Source organism: Anguilla anguilla, chromosome 2 (assembly GCF_013347855.1).
Source record: "Anguilla anguilla isolate fAngAng1 chromosome 2, fAngAng1.pri, whole genome shotgun sequence".
In the NCBI taxonomy this organism is placed as follows: domain Eukaryota; kingdom Metazoa; phylum Chordata; class Actinopteri; order Anguilliformes; family Anguillidae; genus Anguilla; species Anguilla anguilla.
In genome coordinates, this window is record NC_049202.1 from 46,813,330 (window position 1) to 46,829,287 (window position 15,958).

A 15,958-nucleotide genomic window follows, 5' to 3' on the forward strand; every position below is an offset into this window, starting at 1 on the left:
GACTGGAAGCACCTCATTAATTAACAGAGCAACAGAGTATTTCATTCCCAGCAACAGGCTGTCCAGGGCATGGGTGAGTGGAGGGGGGCAGAATTGGAGGAGGGTTAATGTCGACATGCCTCTGGCAATTGTCTCATCTCTGTGATCTCTCCCTCCACCCCCTGGGCAACAATACCTGTCTTGTCTGCCTCACATGTTGTAGGTGGATCATGTCTCTTTTTCATCACACTGTGTTCCCACAGTGTGTCATCGCCATTCCCTTTTCAACAGCAAGAGGGGGCGGGGATGGTGATTTATCTGCTGCAGTCAGCAAAGGTTCCATATCTCATTTCAGGAGAGACCCTGATCATTCAGAATGATCCTGGGATCTGGTCACTAGGGATGACTAGTTACAAGCCCGAGGCAACATGCTGAAAATATGCCTCAGACACCAGGTAATCACACAATACTATTCTGCACTGCTCAGGGCTATACAAACCAAACAAATGCAAGTGTATTATTATAGAAAACAGGCATTGTTTGAAAGATTTCCTTCCTATATCTCTGCTTTTGCCTCTCTCTCTTTCTGTCTTTTTCTCTGAGACAGACATCATACCACAAATGACGCTGTTTCTTTTTTGAAGACAAGAACATCATTAAAACTTTCACAGAAGTATTTTCACCAGGGTATCAGTTAAATGTTCTTTCTGAGACATAAAAGATCCTAAGCTGTGTATTTATAAAGATCTGATTTTGGGCAGAGCAATGGGTGTTATTAATTGTAGATTTTAGATTTCGTTTTTTTTCTGTTGTCATCTAAAACAGCTCCTTATAACCCTCTGAAGTGTTTTACTTAATAACTCTTAGTAAGGAAGTGAAACAAAGTGGCCAACACCAAAAATGTGTTACAAATATGTTTAATTGATCCCCACTGCTTGTAAATCTCAGCCAGGTTACTACATAATGAAACCCAGCTTAACTAATTTTCTCTTTGAGATAGCATGCAAGATTACAATTGCAGCTAATGTAAGATGGCTATGCCCTAGTGTGGTGAACTCAGAAATGATCACATTACATTCGCCTTGTATTCACTGAGTCCATACCACAGACTCAGACAATTCAATTGCATACAGGGGCTGAAAGTATAGAAACTATGCATGTATTCATATACCATGTGCCCTCAATCCACATCCAAGGACACAACTCTCTTTATGTGAGTTAAAAGGCTGATGGAAAAGTTCATGATGGAAAAATGTTCTTCTCTTTCTTGACAATGCACATGCACAATTTATTTCTCATCACAACTCAAATGGAACAGAAATGGGCCAGAATTTGGTGATAAACCAATGACTATAAGTACCACAAACTGGCTTGACTTGCTTTGTGTTTTTGAAATGTTTTTTATATCAATGCAATTTTAATGTTTTTGTTTCCTTAAAATAAATGCTAAATATTTATCAATCAAGGTTTGCAAAAAATGCAGTTGAAGCATTGGCATGATAGATTTTTTCTGTTTTGTTTTTTATACACTCAGCAAAAAAAGCACCAGTTTGGGCTGCTGGGTGGTTCATTTGGTTAAGGCACCAAGCTGTGGTGTATGGATGAGTAAGTCCTGACTGCGGCCGGTAGCTCCATATGGTGACACACATATATTGATTGTTTCTCAGGCTGAGGGAGGTTTCAGTTGGTTAGAGGTCCAAGTTTCATCACCTTCTGGTGATGCCTGCTGGTCAGTTGGTGTCCGTTAGTTTCATTTACAGTTCTGTGAAAAAGTATTTGCCCCCTTTCTGATTTCCCATATTATTGCATATCTGACACACTGAATGGTTTCAGATCTTTAGACAAAATGTAATATTCAACCAAGAGAACCTGAGTTAACACAAAGCATATTTTTAAAATGATACAAACACCCATATCACCCATGTGGAAAAAGTACACTACATGGCCAAAAGTATGTGGACACCTGACATTCAACATCTCATCTGAAATTATAGGCATTAATATAGAGTTGGTCCACCCTTTTGTGCTATATTATATAACAACCTCCACTCTTCTGGGACAGCTTTATACTAGATGTTGGAACATTGCTGCAGGGATTTGCTTCCATTCAGTTAGAAGAGCATTACTAAGGTGGGGTACTGATCAGGCAATTAGGCCTGGCTCAGCTGGTTTTCCAATTGATTCCAAAGGTGGTGGATGGGGTTGAGGTCAGGGCTCTTTGCAGGCCAGTCAAGTTCTTCCACACCAATCCTGACAAAACCATTTCTACATGGACCTCATTGTGTGTCCAGGGGCATTGTCATGCTGAAACAGGAAAGGGCCTTCCCCAAGCTATTGTGGAATCACAGATTTTCCAGAATGTGATTGTATGTTGTAGCATTAAGATTTGCCTTCACTGGAACAAAGGGGTCTAGCCCAAACCATGAAAAACAGCCCCATACAAAGGGGTGTCCAGATACGTTTGGTCAAACAGTGTAATTATCCCCTTAAACTTAATAACTGGTTGCAACATCTTGGTGTGTGAGTGTGTGTTTGAATGGGTGAATGAGAGGCATCAATTGTAAAGTGCTTTGGATAAAAGCGCTATATAAATGCAGTCCATTTACCATTTACCATCTCTGTTAGGTTCAAGTCAGGACTAGGGAACTCCAAAACATTCATTTTGTTTCTTTCAGCTATTCAGACGTGGACTTTCTTTTGTGTTTTGGATAATTATCTTTCTGTATAGCCCAATTATGCTTCAGTTTCTGTTCATTGTCATCCAAAAAGTGCCACTTTTGACTCATCTGCCCATAGAACATTATCGCGAAAGGCTTGGGGATCATCCTGCTTTATCGCAAATATCCGCCTTGCTACTCTCCCATGAATCCCATTTTTGCCCAGTCTCTTTTTTATTGTGGAGTCATGAACACTGACCTTAGCTGAAGCTAAAAAGGCCTGCAGTTCTTTGGATGTTTTTCTGGGATCATTTGTAACTTCTTGGATGAGTTGTCACTGCGCCCTTGGAGAAGTGGCAGGCCGGCCACTCCTGGGAAGGTTCAACAATGTTCCAAGTGTTCTCCATTTGGAGATAATGACTCTCTCATTGTGGTTCAGTGGAGTCCCCGAGCCTTAGATATGGGTTTGAAATGCTTCCCAGAAGGATATATTTCAACAATTTTGGTCTCAGCTCTTCTGGAATTTCCTTTGATTGTGGCATAGTGTGCTTGTAGAAACTTTGTGGTGACTACTTCACTCTGATGGTAAGGTTCAATATGAGTGAGGTTTAGATTCAACAGGGCAGGCTACAATCAAGCTTCAGTCAGCTGAATCTAATTATCAATTATCAATTTAGATTCAATCAGCTGAATCTAATTATCAATTACATTTGGTTAATTGGTTGATTGAGTAACTAATGCGGCAAATACTTTTTTACAGCACTATATTTGTTCCTGTTCTAGGGGGGAAAAAACAAACTCCAAGATGATAATTGCTGGCAAAACAAGAATCAGATCTTGAAATAGTCAAGGGGTACACAAATTGCATTCATTTTCAACTTGCCCTGTGTGTGATGTGCTTTCTGCATCAACCAGTGAATTAATTGTTCATAACAGGATCTAGACATATTGAGAAACAAACGGATTTCAGAATACGTAATCTTAATTACAACTAAAAAAAAAAATGGCATTCAGGATGGATTGTGAGCACTGAGCACTACATTTTAAAGTTTAAAAAATATCAAAGAGATTATATTCCATCCAAATCTCTGTAGTTCAGGCACAGATGCAATGATCCTGGCTCTCCTTGAAAATGTAAATGCAAACATGGCACAATAAGACAGTAAAGTCTCTTGCTGACTGTGAAAGATGATCACACAGGGAAAAGTATACTCAGCGAGGAAAGATGATTATCAGACATCCAAAGTTTCATTTGCATACAGTAATAAAGCAGGTCTTGTGTACTGGAACAGAAGGAGGAAACTTGGACATCTGGGGAAAAAGTAAAGCAATGCAATAAGACTATGAGAGGCACCCAGCAAAAAAGCTGAGAGCTCTGGGAATCTTTTCAACAATTACAGGTGAGCTGAACATTCCCTTTAGGGGTAATAAATGCTGGCAATCACCGCCATCTTAATTTAAATGCCTTTTGAAAAGAAATTTCCCTTAAGATTTATATCACAGTGCAAACATGCAGAACCTATTCTTAGGAACACTGATATATCACTGTTGCCTATTTCTCTTCAACACACAAGAACTTTAGCCTTGTTAGGGAGCTCTCGGTATTCAAGGCCTTATATTGATGACCTCATATCAAAGAACATTTGCCTGCTATAAGACATTCCAAGGCATCAGATTTAGAAAATTTACTGATGCTATAAAAATTAAGGTCATCAGTTTTAGTAGTTAATCTTAATGTGGCATTTAATGATCAACACCACGTAAATTTTCTGCTCTACATTTTGAGTGTATGTGAAGGCTAGAGTATCATTTTTAGCTTGAGATTCATTTAGCTATCCTATCACTACTTCAGCAAAGTTTATTCATACCCAATATTATACTACAATAACAGTATTTTCAGGAGAAAATATTTTTGGTGGAGTAATTGGAAACAAAAAACATATTTTAAAGTATTTCTGAAGGGGTAAACAATGTCACTTATTATTTAAACACAGAACACACAGAATATCGAAATATATAAATAACACTGGGGGAAAAAAACATTTCTTTCTTGAAACAATGCCCTTAAGCTTTTGCTTTATTCCAGCTGCATTAACAATTAGTTATTTATTATGGTTAAGTGACTAAAGTGGTAAATGGATGTGCCACAAATGCAGACTGGGCCAATGGCCTAACATTGCAGGTTTGAACCTGGGCTGTCTTATAGGTGAATATGTCCAGAGGTCCAAAGTTACGGGACATGATTGGCTTGGTATTGTTGGAAAAAGGGTGGGTTACTGATTTTTTTAGATACCATTTCATTACTGCCCAGATGCTACTGTTTGTCATTGGTGAGAGATACCCCCTTGTCCAATTCCCAGTAGCTCTTTGGTAGAATTGTGTACCTATTAGTACACATTGAGAATCACAGGTGTTGATGCTAAACTGGTGATAAAGATAAAAGTAATAAAAAAAGTTTATGTAAAAATGTGAAAAACTCACCTTTTAAGATAAAAAAACACTTTAACCAAAGTCCATGTGTGTGTGTGTGTTATGTTTGTAATCACAGCATATTGATGTGAAAGATGCACTAGAAAGATGACATTTCATCAACCATTTCATCAAACTTGGTGGGACTCACACAGCAATAACTTCTACAGCGTAATGCAAAAAAATCCACTTGGTTTTACTGTTTGGCAAGCTCCAAAAGAAAGAAATGATTGATCCGGAAACCCACTGAAATCCACCAAAGCATAGTTTACTTTGAAATGTTGAAATTATATGGTATTGTCATTAAAATAACAATAATTGCTTCCAGTCCCACCCTACTACAGATGCCACATCAAAGTAGTTCCTCTTAATTTATCTGTAATACAGCACGTATCAATTGTGAGGCCAGTTGTCAGCAATGGTTCAAGAACAATATTAATCAGTAAAAGTGCATCCGCAAAATGACCACAGCGGTTTAAAAATAACATCAACCATTACACTTGTTTCTCGGTTTGGGGGCGCCTTGCTCCTTCGGTGGAACTGCATTCGGACCAATCCCGCCTCCACGTGCGCACAATGAAAATATTGCAGGCGTTCTGTTCTGCGAAAGCACTGACCAATGATTTTAAAGTGGGGCGGGACGAGCATGTTGTGAATGGAAGTTAGTTGTTTCTTGCTGACGACGAGTCAAGTGCTCTGACAGAGACTGCTGCTAACAGCAAGACATAAAACCAAAGTAAGTCTACTGTTTTGTGAACTAACTGCGGTCTTTTATGATTCTATGTATGAGTGTAGTTCATTTATTTAACTACCAGCATTTCAAAAGTGGAATTTGTTTTGCTGGAAACCCCCGCCTATTTAGTAAGCGAAAAGCGGAATGGCATTAATGATGAAGCTCCGCTACCGTCGGTACCTAGCAAGTGCGCGAGCTAAAGCTGCCGGCAAACTTAGTGCACTATTTTCAAAAATAGGATGACCACAAGCTAACAATTTATGTTTATATTAATACTTTTGTTTCATTGTCGTTTTTTAAAACACAGCATATATATATTTTTGCGAACTCGCATGTAGAGTATATTGCTCATGATAAATCGAAGACCCTCGTTACTCTTCAGTGCAAGTGGCACTGTGGCAGGTTCATGAGGAGCAGTTAAATTCTCACGGTACGTTTGCTAACTTAGCCCAGCTAGCTCACTGGAGATGACTATGTTGAATTGGCCAACTGACTACAGGTAGCTCTTTTTTCCTCGCAGGTTTCGCCACTTGTAAACAGCCATTGTGTGTTTCTGGAGAAGAGAAATCGTGTGATGCGGGTAAGACATTATTTGCGAAATGGTCTGAAGAGATGAGGTTTCATTTTGTAAGCTAACAAGCTAGCGAACCTGTTGTCGGTTGGCATTTGGCTAGCTAGCTGCTTGCCATTTGAATTGGAGGCTTTTGGACAGAGACCGGCAGTTCGCTACGACTTTGGAAGGACTTGAAACGGAATACGTAAAAATAACTGGTTGATTTGCGAAGAAAACCCACGAAAAAGGAGCATATTTGCACGTCTCAACGTTTTTGGAAACAAACTTACTCCAGATACTCTGAAAGGATCCTACTTCATTGCGGAGGAGCCGGGAATTCACTGATTAGTAGAAAGAAATCGATTAAGTGAAAGGACATGGCTAGCTGTCCGGCTAGCTAACTACGATGGATAATTCCAATGTTTTATCATGCGCAGTTCACAGTGATTAACGAAATGCTCTTGTAGACAGTATCCCCGTAAAGGCATCAAAACAACCAAGCATTTGTGGGAGATATCAGATTAAAGCGGATAAGCAAAATCCTACCGTCACAAATGTATTAGGGAGTTGTTCTCGGGATCAATTGCAAATGAAAATGAGGGATCACAGAAATCTGAATTCCAACAACTCTGCTGGACAAAAGCACGATGATATTTTTGACGATCCCAGTGTAGGGGCTACATTTAGCACAATAGTATCTACACAAGGAGAGTTTAATAAGTGGCAGCACGATGGTCTTTACTCAACAATTGGCACTGCCATAATAGCTGACAGTCGAAGACGCACGGAACAGGAGTATCTGCGCAAGGAGTTTACATTCGATTGCAGCGGCGGGGCTCATGTTAGTGACCGCCCTGCATGCCCAAAAAAATATGTTAACGTTAGAACAGGTCGATTTCAAGACATGCACGGGAGAAATCAAACCTTGAACACAACTGACAGCGGGAGGCGCATTGAAAACGCTTTTCATTCTGGTGGCCGTCGCTCTCATCCGAAGTGTAACGTTAGCGGGAAAACCTCTGATGCCAAAGTACAGCTGGTCATGGATGCTACTTTTTACCAAATAACTGGGGACAGACTATCCAGTATGAATGGTAATATTACGGAAATTACCCGCCACAATCACGGTGACAAAAAGATTACCCGAGAGATTACACGCAACAGCCCAGTAAACAGCCGCCAAATCGGGAATGGAAGGAGAAAGTTTACACTGAGTATATGTAGTTGGTGGGCGTTCTTCTTTTTCAATTCCCATGTGCTGACAGCGCTGGCTCAAGGTAAGATAACGTTTTTAGAATATTATACACCTATTGCAATTGGCCAACTAATTTGGCGGCAGTATTTAAATTGGGATTCATTATTTACGTATGTTTTCACATACGCCCGATTGGTAGCCCCGACGTTCGCATATTTTATGATAAAATAATATGAATTGTATTTAATTCAAGATACAAGTGCATTTATAACAGTAATTGTGATTTTTTTTTTTGGGGGGGGGGGGGCGGGGGTGTATTGGTTATGGAAAGGCTATTGTAGCTATAGTGTTAGATGAAAGTGTAGTTTGCGAACTCGTTTTGATTTATATTTATAGATAAGGCTTAAATGCATGTAGCGATAGTTTTCAGGCCAATTTCTGTATTGGTGTGTACACTGCCGCTTTCTAATTCAAGTGATTGGTCAGATTATTTGGTCTTCAGTAAAATCAGACTGATTAGACTAGTTTTACCAGTGTGCACACGCATGTCTGTAATCAATAAAAGGAGCCAAGTTAACTGCAATACTGATTGGCGGTTATAGTACCAGACATTCTGACGCAGTGTCTAACAGACTTTACTACAGAAGAATGGGGGAGGTCAGACACTGAACAATCCCCGTTGTTTTTTTCTCTTCTTTTTTCTTCTTTTTTTGGGGGGGGGGGGGGGGGTGCTAAGGTTGCAGATGGCATATGGTCTGAATGCAAATAATGATTTCTCAAAATACAAGAATTCAAGACCATTACTTTGTCTTGCATGCCTCCTTTGTAAATGCATGATTTCCAAGTAAAATGTTAATATATTTAAAACCAAAAGGCAGTGTATTGTCACAATAACTGAATTAATTCCTGAAGTATTTTCCTCCCAGTCCTTATGCAGGCACTGAGAGTCAAGCATAGCTGACAAGTTTTTGACTCTGTGCATTAAGTGAACCTTAAAAACAAATGTGACATGAAAGAACCTCTGGAAGGAACACTTGGCTTTTGATGTCAGCTGGTTGTTTTTGGTGACTTATGTTGTTTATCTACATTTTAACATGCTCATTTTTAAGAATAAGGTCTAATGAATAAGGTTTTGTAATTTGACATTGTCATTTGGATGCTTGCTGAGACTGAAAATTTAAAATCTTAAAGGATTTGTTGCTGCTTTGGTGTTAGATTTAATGTTTAATTCCATCATGGTTTTTTTTGTAGTGTTCAGCAATTAGCGATTAGCATTTTAACTTGTTGACCTTCATTGTCTGAGCTGAGGACAATATTACTTGACAAAAATGTTCTCTCTGGCTTGTGTTGTTTATTAAACAACAATGGAAACCCATTGGGTAAGCCTTATCTAGCAGAACACTCACAATGTTTTCAAGGCAAACTGCCAAGTATAGCTGTGTGTGAGGCTAATTCTGCTTATATTTGACCTATAGTTTTTCCTTATTTGCATATTTGGGCTGGCAAAGAGTTTAATGGGTAACTTTCCCTGTAAAGACCGGATATGGATAGAATGAATTATGGGAACTTTGAGTAATATGCCTGGAAGTAAGTACAGCAGATGGATCAATTCTTTTATTCGACCACGATATGGTAATAGTGAAGATCCTGTTGGATATAAATACCCTTTAAGAAGGGGGAATGATGAGTTAGGAGTGCCATCTGGCAAAAATAAATATCTTCTGTAAGGTGCTTCATGAGCTTCAGCCTTATATCCTCTGGAAAGGAGTGTATAATTCTGGAAATTTATTGGGTGGAAAGATTAATCTGAATTCTGTTGATTAATATATCAGATTTAGCATACGTTTCACTGCAGTGTATCTATGTCAGTTATCCTAAACTAAAATGAGTACAATATCCATTGATGTTATGTCATAGCTCCAAATGAATTCGTTGTCTGTGGAAATGTATAAAACAAAGATTTTGTCTTATGTTAGCACCCACTTTATTGACTATTTGTGAGTTGTGTGATTATCTATTGTATTTACTAACATCAATTGCAATTCTAATTTGGATTACATGGTGACTATAATAACTCAGAATGCACCATGCCAAAATGGAAGAATTGCGTATGATAAAATTTATGACAATATTCCACTGCACAATATTGAAAAAATGCAAAATGAGCACCTGCACCAAGTTTATATACTGAATGAGGCAATTATTTAGACTGGTTGGTGGTGAATATGTCGGCTATAATGTTTGTTGAACGTGCACTGTTGGAACTGCTTGGAACAAGATTACTTGGCCTTCTTAAGATATTTGCTGAACAGGATCCCTTATCCCAGGTGGCATGAAAACATTGCACATTATACACATCCAGTTAGTTTAATAACCTAATCCAGGTTTAGTATCTTATTCAAGGGGAAAAGGGCAGTATTGCTCACAGGACCCCTAAACTCTGCTGGTTACTCGTCTGGCGCTGCATGGCAAACCGCCATCTGCTGTGATTAGTGACTACTGTAAACTTGGTAGGTTACTTTGGGGAATACAGAACATTGCTCTCAGTGTTACAAAGTCCAGGACAATGATGAAGACGATTACTGATTAACCAGGGACGAAAGGAAACTGCCTCACGGAAGGTAACTGGGTGACTGATTTGTGTGCCGTTGAGCCCCAACCAACCAGTTTTCGCAGATATTTTGAATAGAAAAGGTCTGCTGGCCTTGGCTTGAGTCCTGTTAAAATATAATTTCACTGCAATTGAGTCTAAGCTCTGGTAAGATTGTGGCATGACTAGGCATAATGGTTATGGTAATTGTAGCAATGGGGCAATTTATTTTGAGCGGAGTTAATGAACCAAGTCAACGCCATGGCGACATTTACAGATGAACGCTTAGCTCTCTCAAATGAATGGTGGGCTGCATTTTGATGCTTGATAAGACACTATATTGTTAAACTGAAATTTACTGAACTCTGTATAATTGTTGGGTATGTGTAGGAGAGAAATTTTGCCATGCTGTTCTGTAGCATGCTCTCTGTTCACTCTTTGTAATAGTGCAGCATTGCTATTGATGCACATGCAGTGTCAGCTGTTTCCAAAGTCTAATGTCAAGGTCTTTTCAAATTTGGAATGCTACCAGCACAAATCTGGGAAGAGGTTAGGTAGTATTGATCAGATATAAGGAGCCAACAGCATAATCGAACCTTGTAAATTGGGTTGAAGTTGACATTTAACCTCCACTTTTACTTTTTGCTTTTATGTTGTTTTAAAGGAAGTGTCATGGATAATGAAAACAGATCTCTACATTGGTTCTAGGCCATCTATGTAATATTAAACTTGCACAACTGATGGTTTTATATGACGGTGTGAGATTTTATAGAGGGATAAAATGCAAACAAAGCCAGTTCAACATTGTTCATGGAAACCAAAGTGTGTGCCCTCTACAACAATCTCAAATAACCCTCTTTATTCTTTGTGTCTACGATTGCAATTTCTGCTCTTGACTCAAATTACGAGACCGATTATTTCTGGAGTGGTTGAGCCTTACAAACAAATAAAATGGACCTTGAAATATGAATTTAAAACCAAACTGCCAAATGCCATCTAAAATTCAGATGGGACGACGAAAGTCTACAGAACAAAAATGTTCCAGAAAAGCAGCATATTGCCTCTGTTTTGAAGCTAGACAAAGTCTGACCACTCCAGATTCCACCGGCTTGATTCTTTGTACTTCAGCACTCCTGTAATGTGCGTAAGGAAACCGTGCTCTCAGAATACATTTTCATGAATGTGGAGCGCCAGCAAGCTGGTGCCTCTACCTTTTTTGTCTGTGTGGGCGAGATGTCCATCACAATGAAAGATTCTATTGTTCTCCCATAACAATAGCTGATGTATCTTGGAAATTAATTCAGGGGCAGGAAAGCAGATTTTAGTTTATTTGATGTGAGGCAGAAATATTAGCTTATATATTTTAATTCAAAAACGTTCACAATCAAAAATTCTGTTTGATATGTTGAGTAGGTGTTCAAATATAATTTGTAGAAATACTTCCCGTTGCCAAATCAAGGTGGCAATTCTTCAAATGCTAGCCTAGCCTTTTTAAGCCTTTGCCAAAGGAAGTTTTCTTGGTCACTCCTGGTGTTTCAGATTTACTTGATGTATTCCTTCAGTGAACATTTGCTTATAAGAGCACTGAATTATCAAAAGGATTATCTACATCCTGTTTGGAGAGGAGTTTGATCATGATGTACAGGTTCTATAAACTCTTTTAGCATCATTATCAATTTGTGTGAATATATGTTAGCATTAGTTATGTCAGTGTTCATGGTCAGGGTCAGTACCTTCATGTAATCATAACTGGGGGAATGCTGATGTTCACGTGCTGGCTACCAGAAATGAATGAATGAAGAAGAACTAATCATAATTGCCGCAAAGAATGGTATAATTTTGTTGACTGAAGTATCTCTCCATTTACTGTGATGCTCTTGAGTTTGTAAGTAAATAGCAAGCATAGATGGATTGAATGATCTCTTCATCTTATGTTTTTGATGTAGCCTAATCATTAGAAAACATACAATAGATTTAATATGTTGGTCTGTAGGATTATTTTGTTGTCAAAATGTTACTTGTGTTGTCCCAGTTCAGTGGACTGCTATATCATATACAGTTATGTTGCAGAATTGATCAATGATTGAATGGGGCTGTTAAGTGTTAATATTCGTTGTAAAATAAAACTCAAACAATTTTTGTTTAACAATTTCATTTTTCTCTAATTTTGAATGCTCCACAATCTTGTCCGACTGTTCTATCCTCTTTAAATTCAGTAGGGCTCACACTGCTCGAAGCCTTCAAAATGCATGCAGCTGACCACTGCTTCTTTTCACTCTGCAGTTCACACTGAGCTGCATTATTGCAGTCATTGCTGGGCTGCAGAAATGATGCAGCTGATGCAGGCAGGCAGACAGCCAGCACCCGCATGGCCAGATGAGTGGCAGTTGCGTAATTTGGCGGGAATGCCTACCGAAGCGCTCCCTCCCTGAGTGAAGCTGTGCTATGCTGTGTGTCACCCCGTGGGGCTCATGGGCAAAGTGGGCCTGGCAAAGTAATGCCTCCTTATTTATACTCGCAGCAAATTTTAGACTAATCTGTGGCTGATAACTATTGATTGAAGTGACTCTTAAGCTTCTTAGTTTTTTCTTAATTTTCATTTGATCTCCCAGACTAGAATATGAAATTGTCGGAGAGGGATTATGAAAAGGAAATTGTTTACCAGTCCACAAATGTTGTAGGGAATAGTACAATGATCCCATCAAAATGCATACTAACAAAACAAATCCTTTTACTGGAAAATGAATGAAGGCGGATAATACCTCTCGACAATTTATGATGCCTGGTAATGTCAGGAAAACAAGTGGGTGGATCTGGTTTGAAATTCGCTGTAGTATGTGTTACCCTGTTATTTAGGCTACGCTCATAGCAGAGGCGGAAACGTGACACTGCTGCCTTGGCCATTGATGTGACACAAAGCAGGGGCTCCTAAGTGGCACGATGTGAGCTGAGCTCCGCCTCTGCTCCCAAGCAGCCTATTCAAATTGGCAAGCCTTCCTTTTAGGGTGGGATCAGATGGTTACAGTTATGTTCACTGTTAAATGAGTACCAGACAATTAAAACATGCTAAAACTGTGGTTCCCAACCCTGTTCTTGGAGATTTACCATCCTGTCGGTTGTCACTCCGACCCTAACAAAAGCACACCTATTTAACAGATAGAGATCTTGCTGAGCTGTTAATTGGTAGAATCTGGTGTGCCAAATTAGGGTTGAAATAAAAAAATAAAAAAAAACCTGCAGGAGGGTAGATCTCCAGGAACAGGGTTGGGAACTAAAATGTTGAACTATCAGTAAAAACAAAAAATAAACTGTTGAAGTTTAGGATAAATGAACACGTCTCCTGCATCTTCGGCTTTATTGTAGCGTCTCACTTGAGGTATTCCTGCTTGGATTCTTTTTCAAGTTTTTGTCAGGACTCCGAAAAATGCAGAAACGGTTCTCGGCACTGTTAACAGGAGGCTGCTTGTGTTCCTCCTTTTTTCTGTCAGAATTTGTCAGATGTTTTAGATAAACATTCTGATGATGAAAGCAGTTGTATACAGTCTTTCATTCTCCAATTGAACCAAGTAGTCTAGAACTGAAATGTATCCAAGTGTAAATGCCACCTGGAGAACAACTAAAGTGCACTGTGGGAAATTTAATGTCTCAGAAGGGTAATGTCATTCAGAAGGTAGGACAATAAATTATTATATAAATAAATCAAATATTAACTGAATGCCATTATTATTATTATCATTATTATCATTACTATTATTATTATTATTCCAGTATTTCTGCTTGTAGAAAGCATTTACCTGAAATTCATTTTCAGAGAATATTTTTGCCCTTGATGAGGAAATTTACAACTCACTTCTTGAGTGAACCTTGTCACCAGATGTCTGCGAAAAGGGAAATGTATTCCATTTAGCAAATGCATTCCATTGTGTGCTGTAAAAATGTCACCGATCAACACTTTGAGGACTTGCTTTCGTTTCAGATTCAGATCACCATGTTCAATAAATCACTTAAAGTAAACCAGCTTCTGTAAGATGAGGAACAACATCAGGTTTTGGTGGCGTGTGCCTTGCAACCTGTTGCTCTCCAGCATACTTAATTTCTCTGGGCAACAGGAAAATTTATGTTTGTTGTGTCGGCTATATCCTTAACAACCTCTGCGGTCGGCCCATATATTGTGTTGCGCTGGGTACGTTCTCACTACTTTTTCATGCTAATGTTTGGACCTGTTTTTCACTTTAAATGTTATCATTCTCTTTAATTACAAAACACACTGGATACTTGGTGGCCGAGTGTAGAAATCAGCCCAGTGCACATAGGAATATATCTGTTAACTAAAATACTGTGGTATTTCCTGCAGGTGAAATGGTTCGCTTTATGAAGACTGCATTGTACACTGCATTCCATCCACAAAACCTATTTTATTGTAGAGAAATACACTTTAAAATCACAGCAGGTAACCATCTTTGACCGGCTGGCTCAAGTAGACAACTGAGCTGGAATATAATTTATTTCCCCTATATATACACACTTTGACCTTGCCTATTAATGATGTTTGGAGTTTTCTGGCTTTACATGTTGATATCCAAGACCTCAGTTTTAAGGACTGATTGATTATTTGGTTTTGGAAGGTCACGGGTAAAACCAACCTTGAATCATTGGCAAGATGAAGAAACAAGGGACCCAGTTCTGAAAGAGTGCAACAAAAAAATAGGTATTGCAGCATTTCTAAATGTCTTTATTTAGGCCTAGTTTCTCTAGAAAATGTTTCTGAAATTTTAAAGAATTTACATTGATGTTTTTGTTTTGAGATAAGAACAAGGAGACTACACATTACAATTATGAATAAGGTTGATGAGAGAACCTACAGCACCTGTCCAATGATTCAAGATTTCAGTTTGCCTTCAGTGTTGACAATTCCAAAACCAAATTATCAGAAAAATGGTGATTTTCATCAAATAGGCTCCAGATTTCTCAGAAGATTTCCTGCTGTTAGAAGACTGTTGAATAGAACTATGAATAGAATTAATAGAAGAATCAAAATTATATAATATACACGCTCAGCAACCAGGAGAGGACTTTAACTGTAAACATCTATGAGGACATTATAACTGATATTCCCGGGATATGTACATAAGCGTACCATACGCACACAGAACACACCCTGTGTACACATTGCAATACAACACATTTGTGGCAGACAAAATGGTACTTTGGAGCATGGAGCTCCCTGTCACAGAGTATGTTCTCGGGTCTGTTTAGAATTTAAAAAGAAAATAAACAAAATCTCAATTGGAACATTAACAAATTATATTATCAATTCATTTTGGCCAAAAGGTGGGATTAGGGAAGCACTGAATTTTTAAATTTGTCTTTCTTTTGTGCATACATTGTGTTAATATAATATTTGGAGATATAATATTATATTTGGAGAGATTCTTTCGCCCTTTTTAAAAAAAAAAAAAAAAAAAAAAAACATTATCTAAGGCTATCTTGAAATGGCAGCCCTTGTTTAAAAGTAGTTTTCTCACCCTGCCTGAGAGGCTCATTTGAAAAAGGCATCAGATATTTCCCTCTAAAACTGTGTCATTTTCTGTCTCTCGTTATAATATTAGAGTATTAAAAGCATTCCATTTACGCAAAGGATATTTTCAGTGAAAATCACTGGGACTATACCCCCCCTTCCTTGTGCGTTCAGAGTGGACTCGGTGATGTGTAGCCGTCACATGAAATGGGGGAGGGAAAGTGATGAATATTCACCACAAGGCAGAGAAGACTAAGAGCATGG

General features: G+C 38.6%; 1 protein-coding gene across 4 annotated transcripts in view; it reads left to right on the plus strand.

Moving 5' to 3' along the window:
• The first annotated feature begins 5,753 nt into the window (after positions 1–5,753).
• The window catches only part of sdk1b (sidekick cell adhesion molecule 1b), a 351,675-nt gene continuing 341,470 nt past the window's right edge, over positions 5,754–15,958 (plus strand). For all 4 annotated transcript variants that reach the window (XM_035405015.1, XM_035405016.1, XM_035405017.1 and 1 more), the window contains exons 1-2: positions 5,754–5,841; positions 6,359–7,668. In XM_035405015.1, the coding sequence (XP_035260906.1) occupies positions 6,981–7,668 (688 nt within the window). In that variant the 5' untranslated portion in view covers positions 5,754–5,841; positions 6,359–6,980. The remainder of the gene's footprint in view (positions 5,842–6,358; positions 7,669–15,958) is intronic.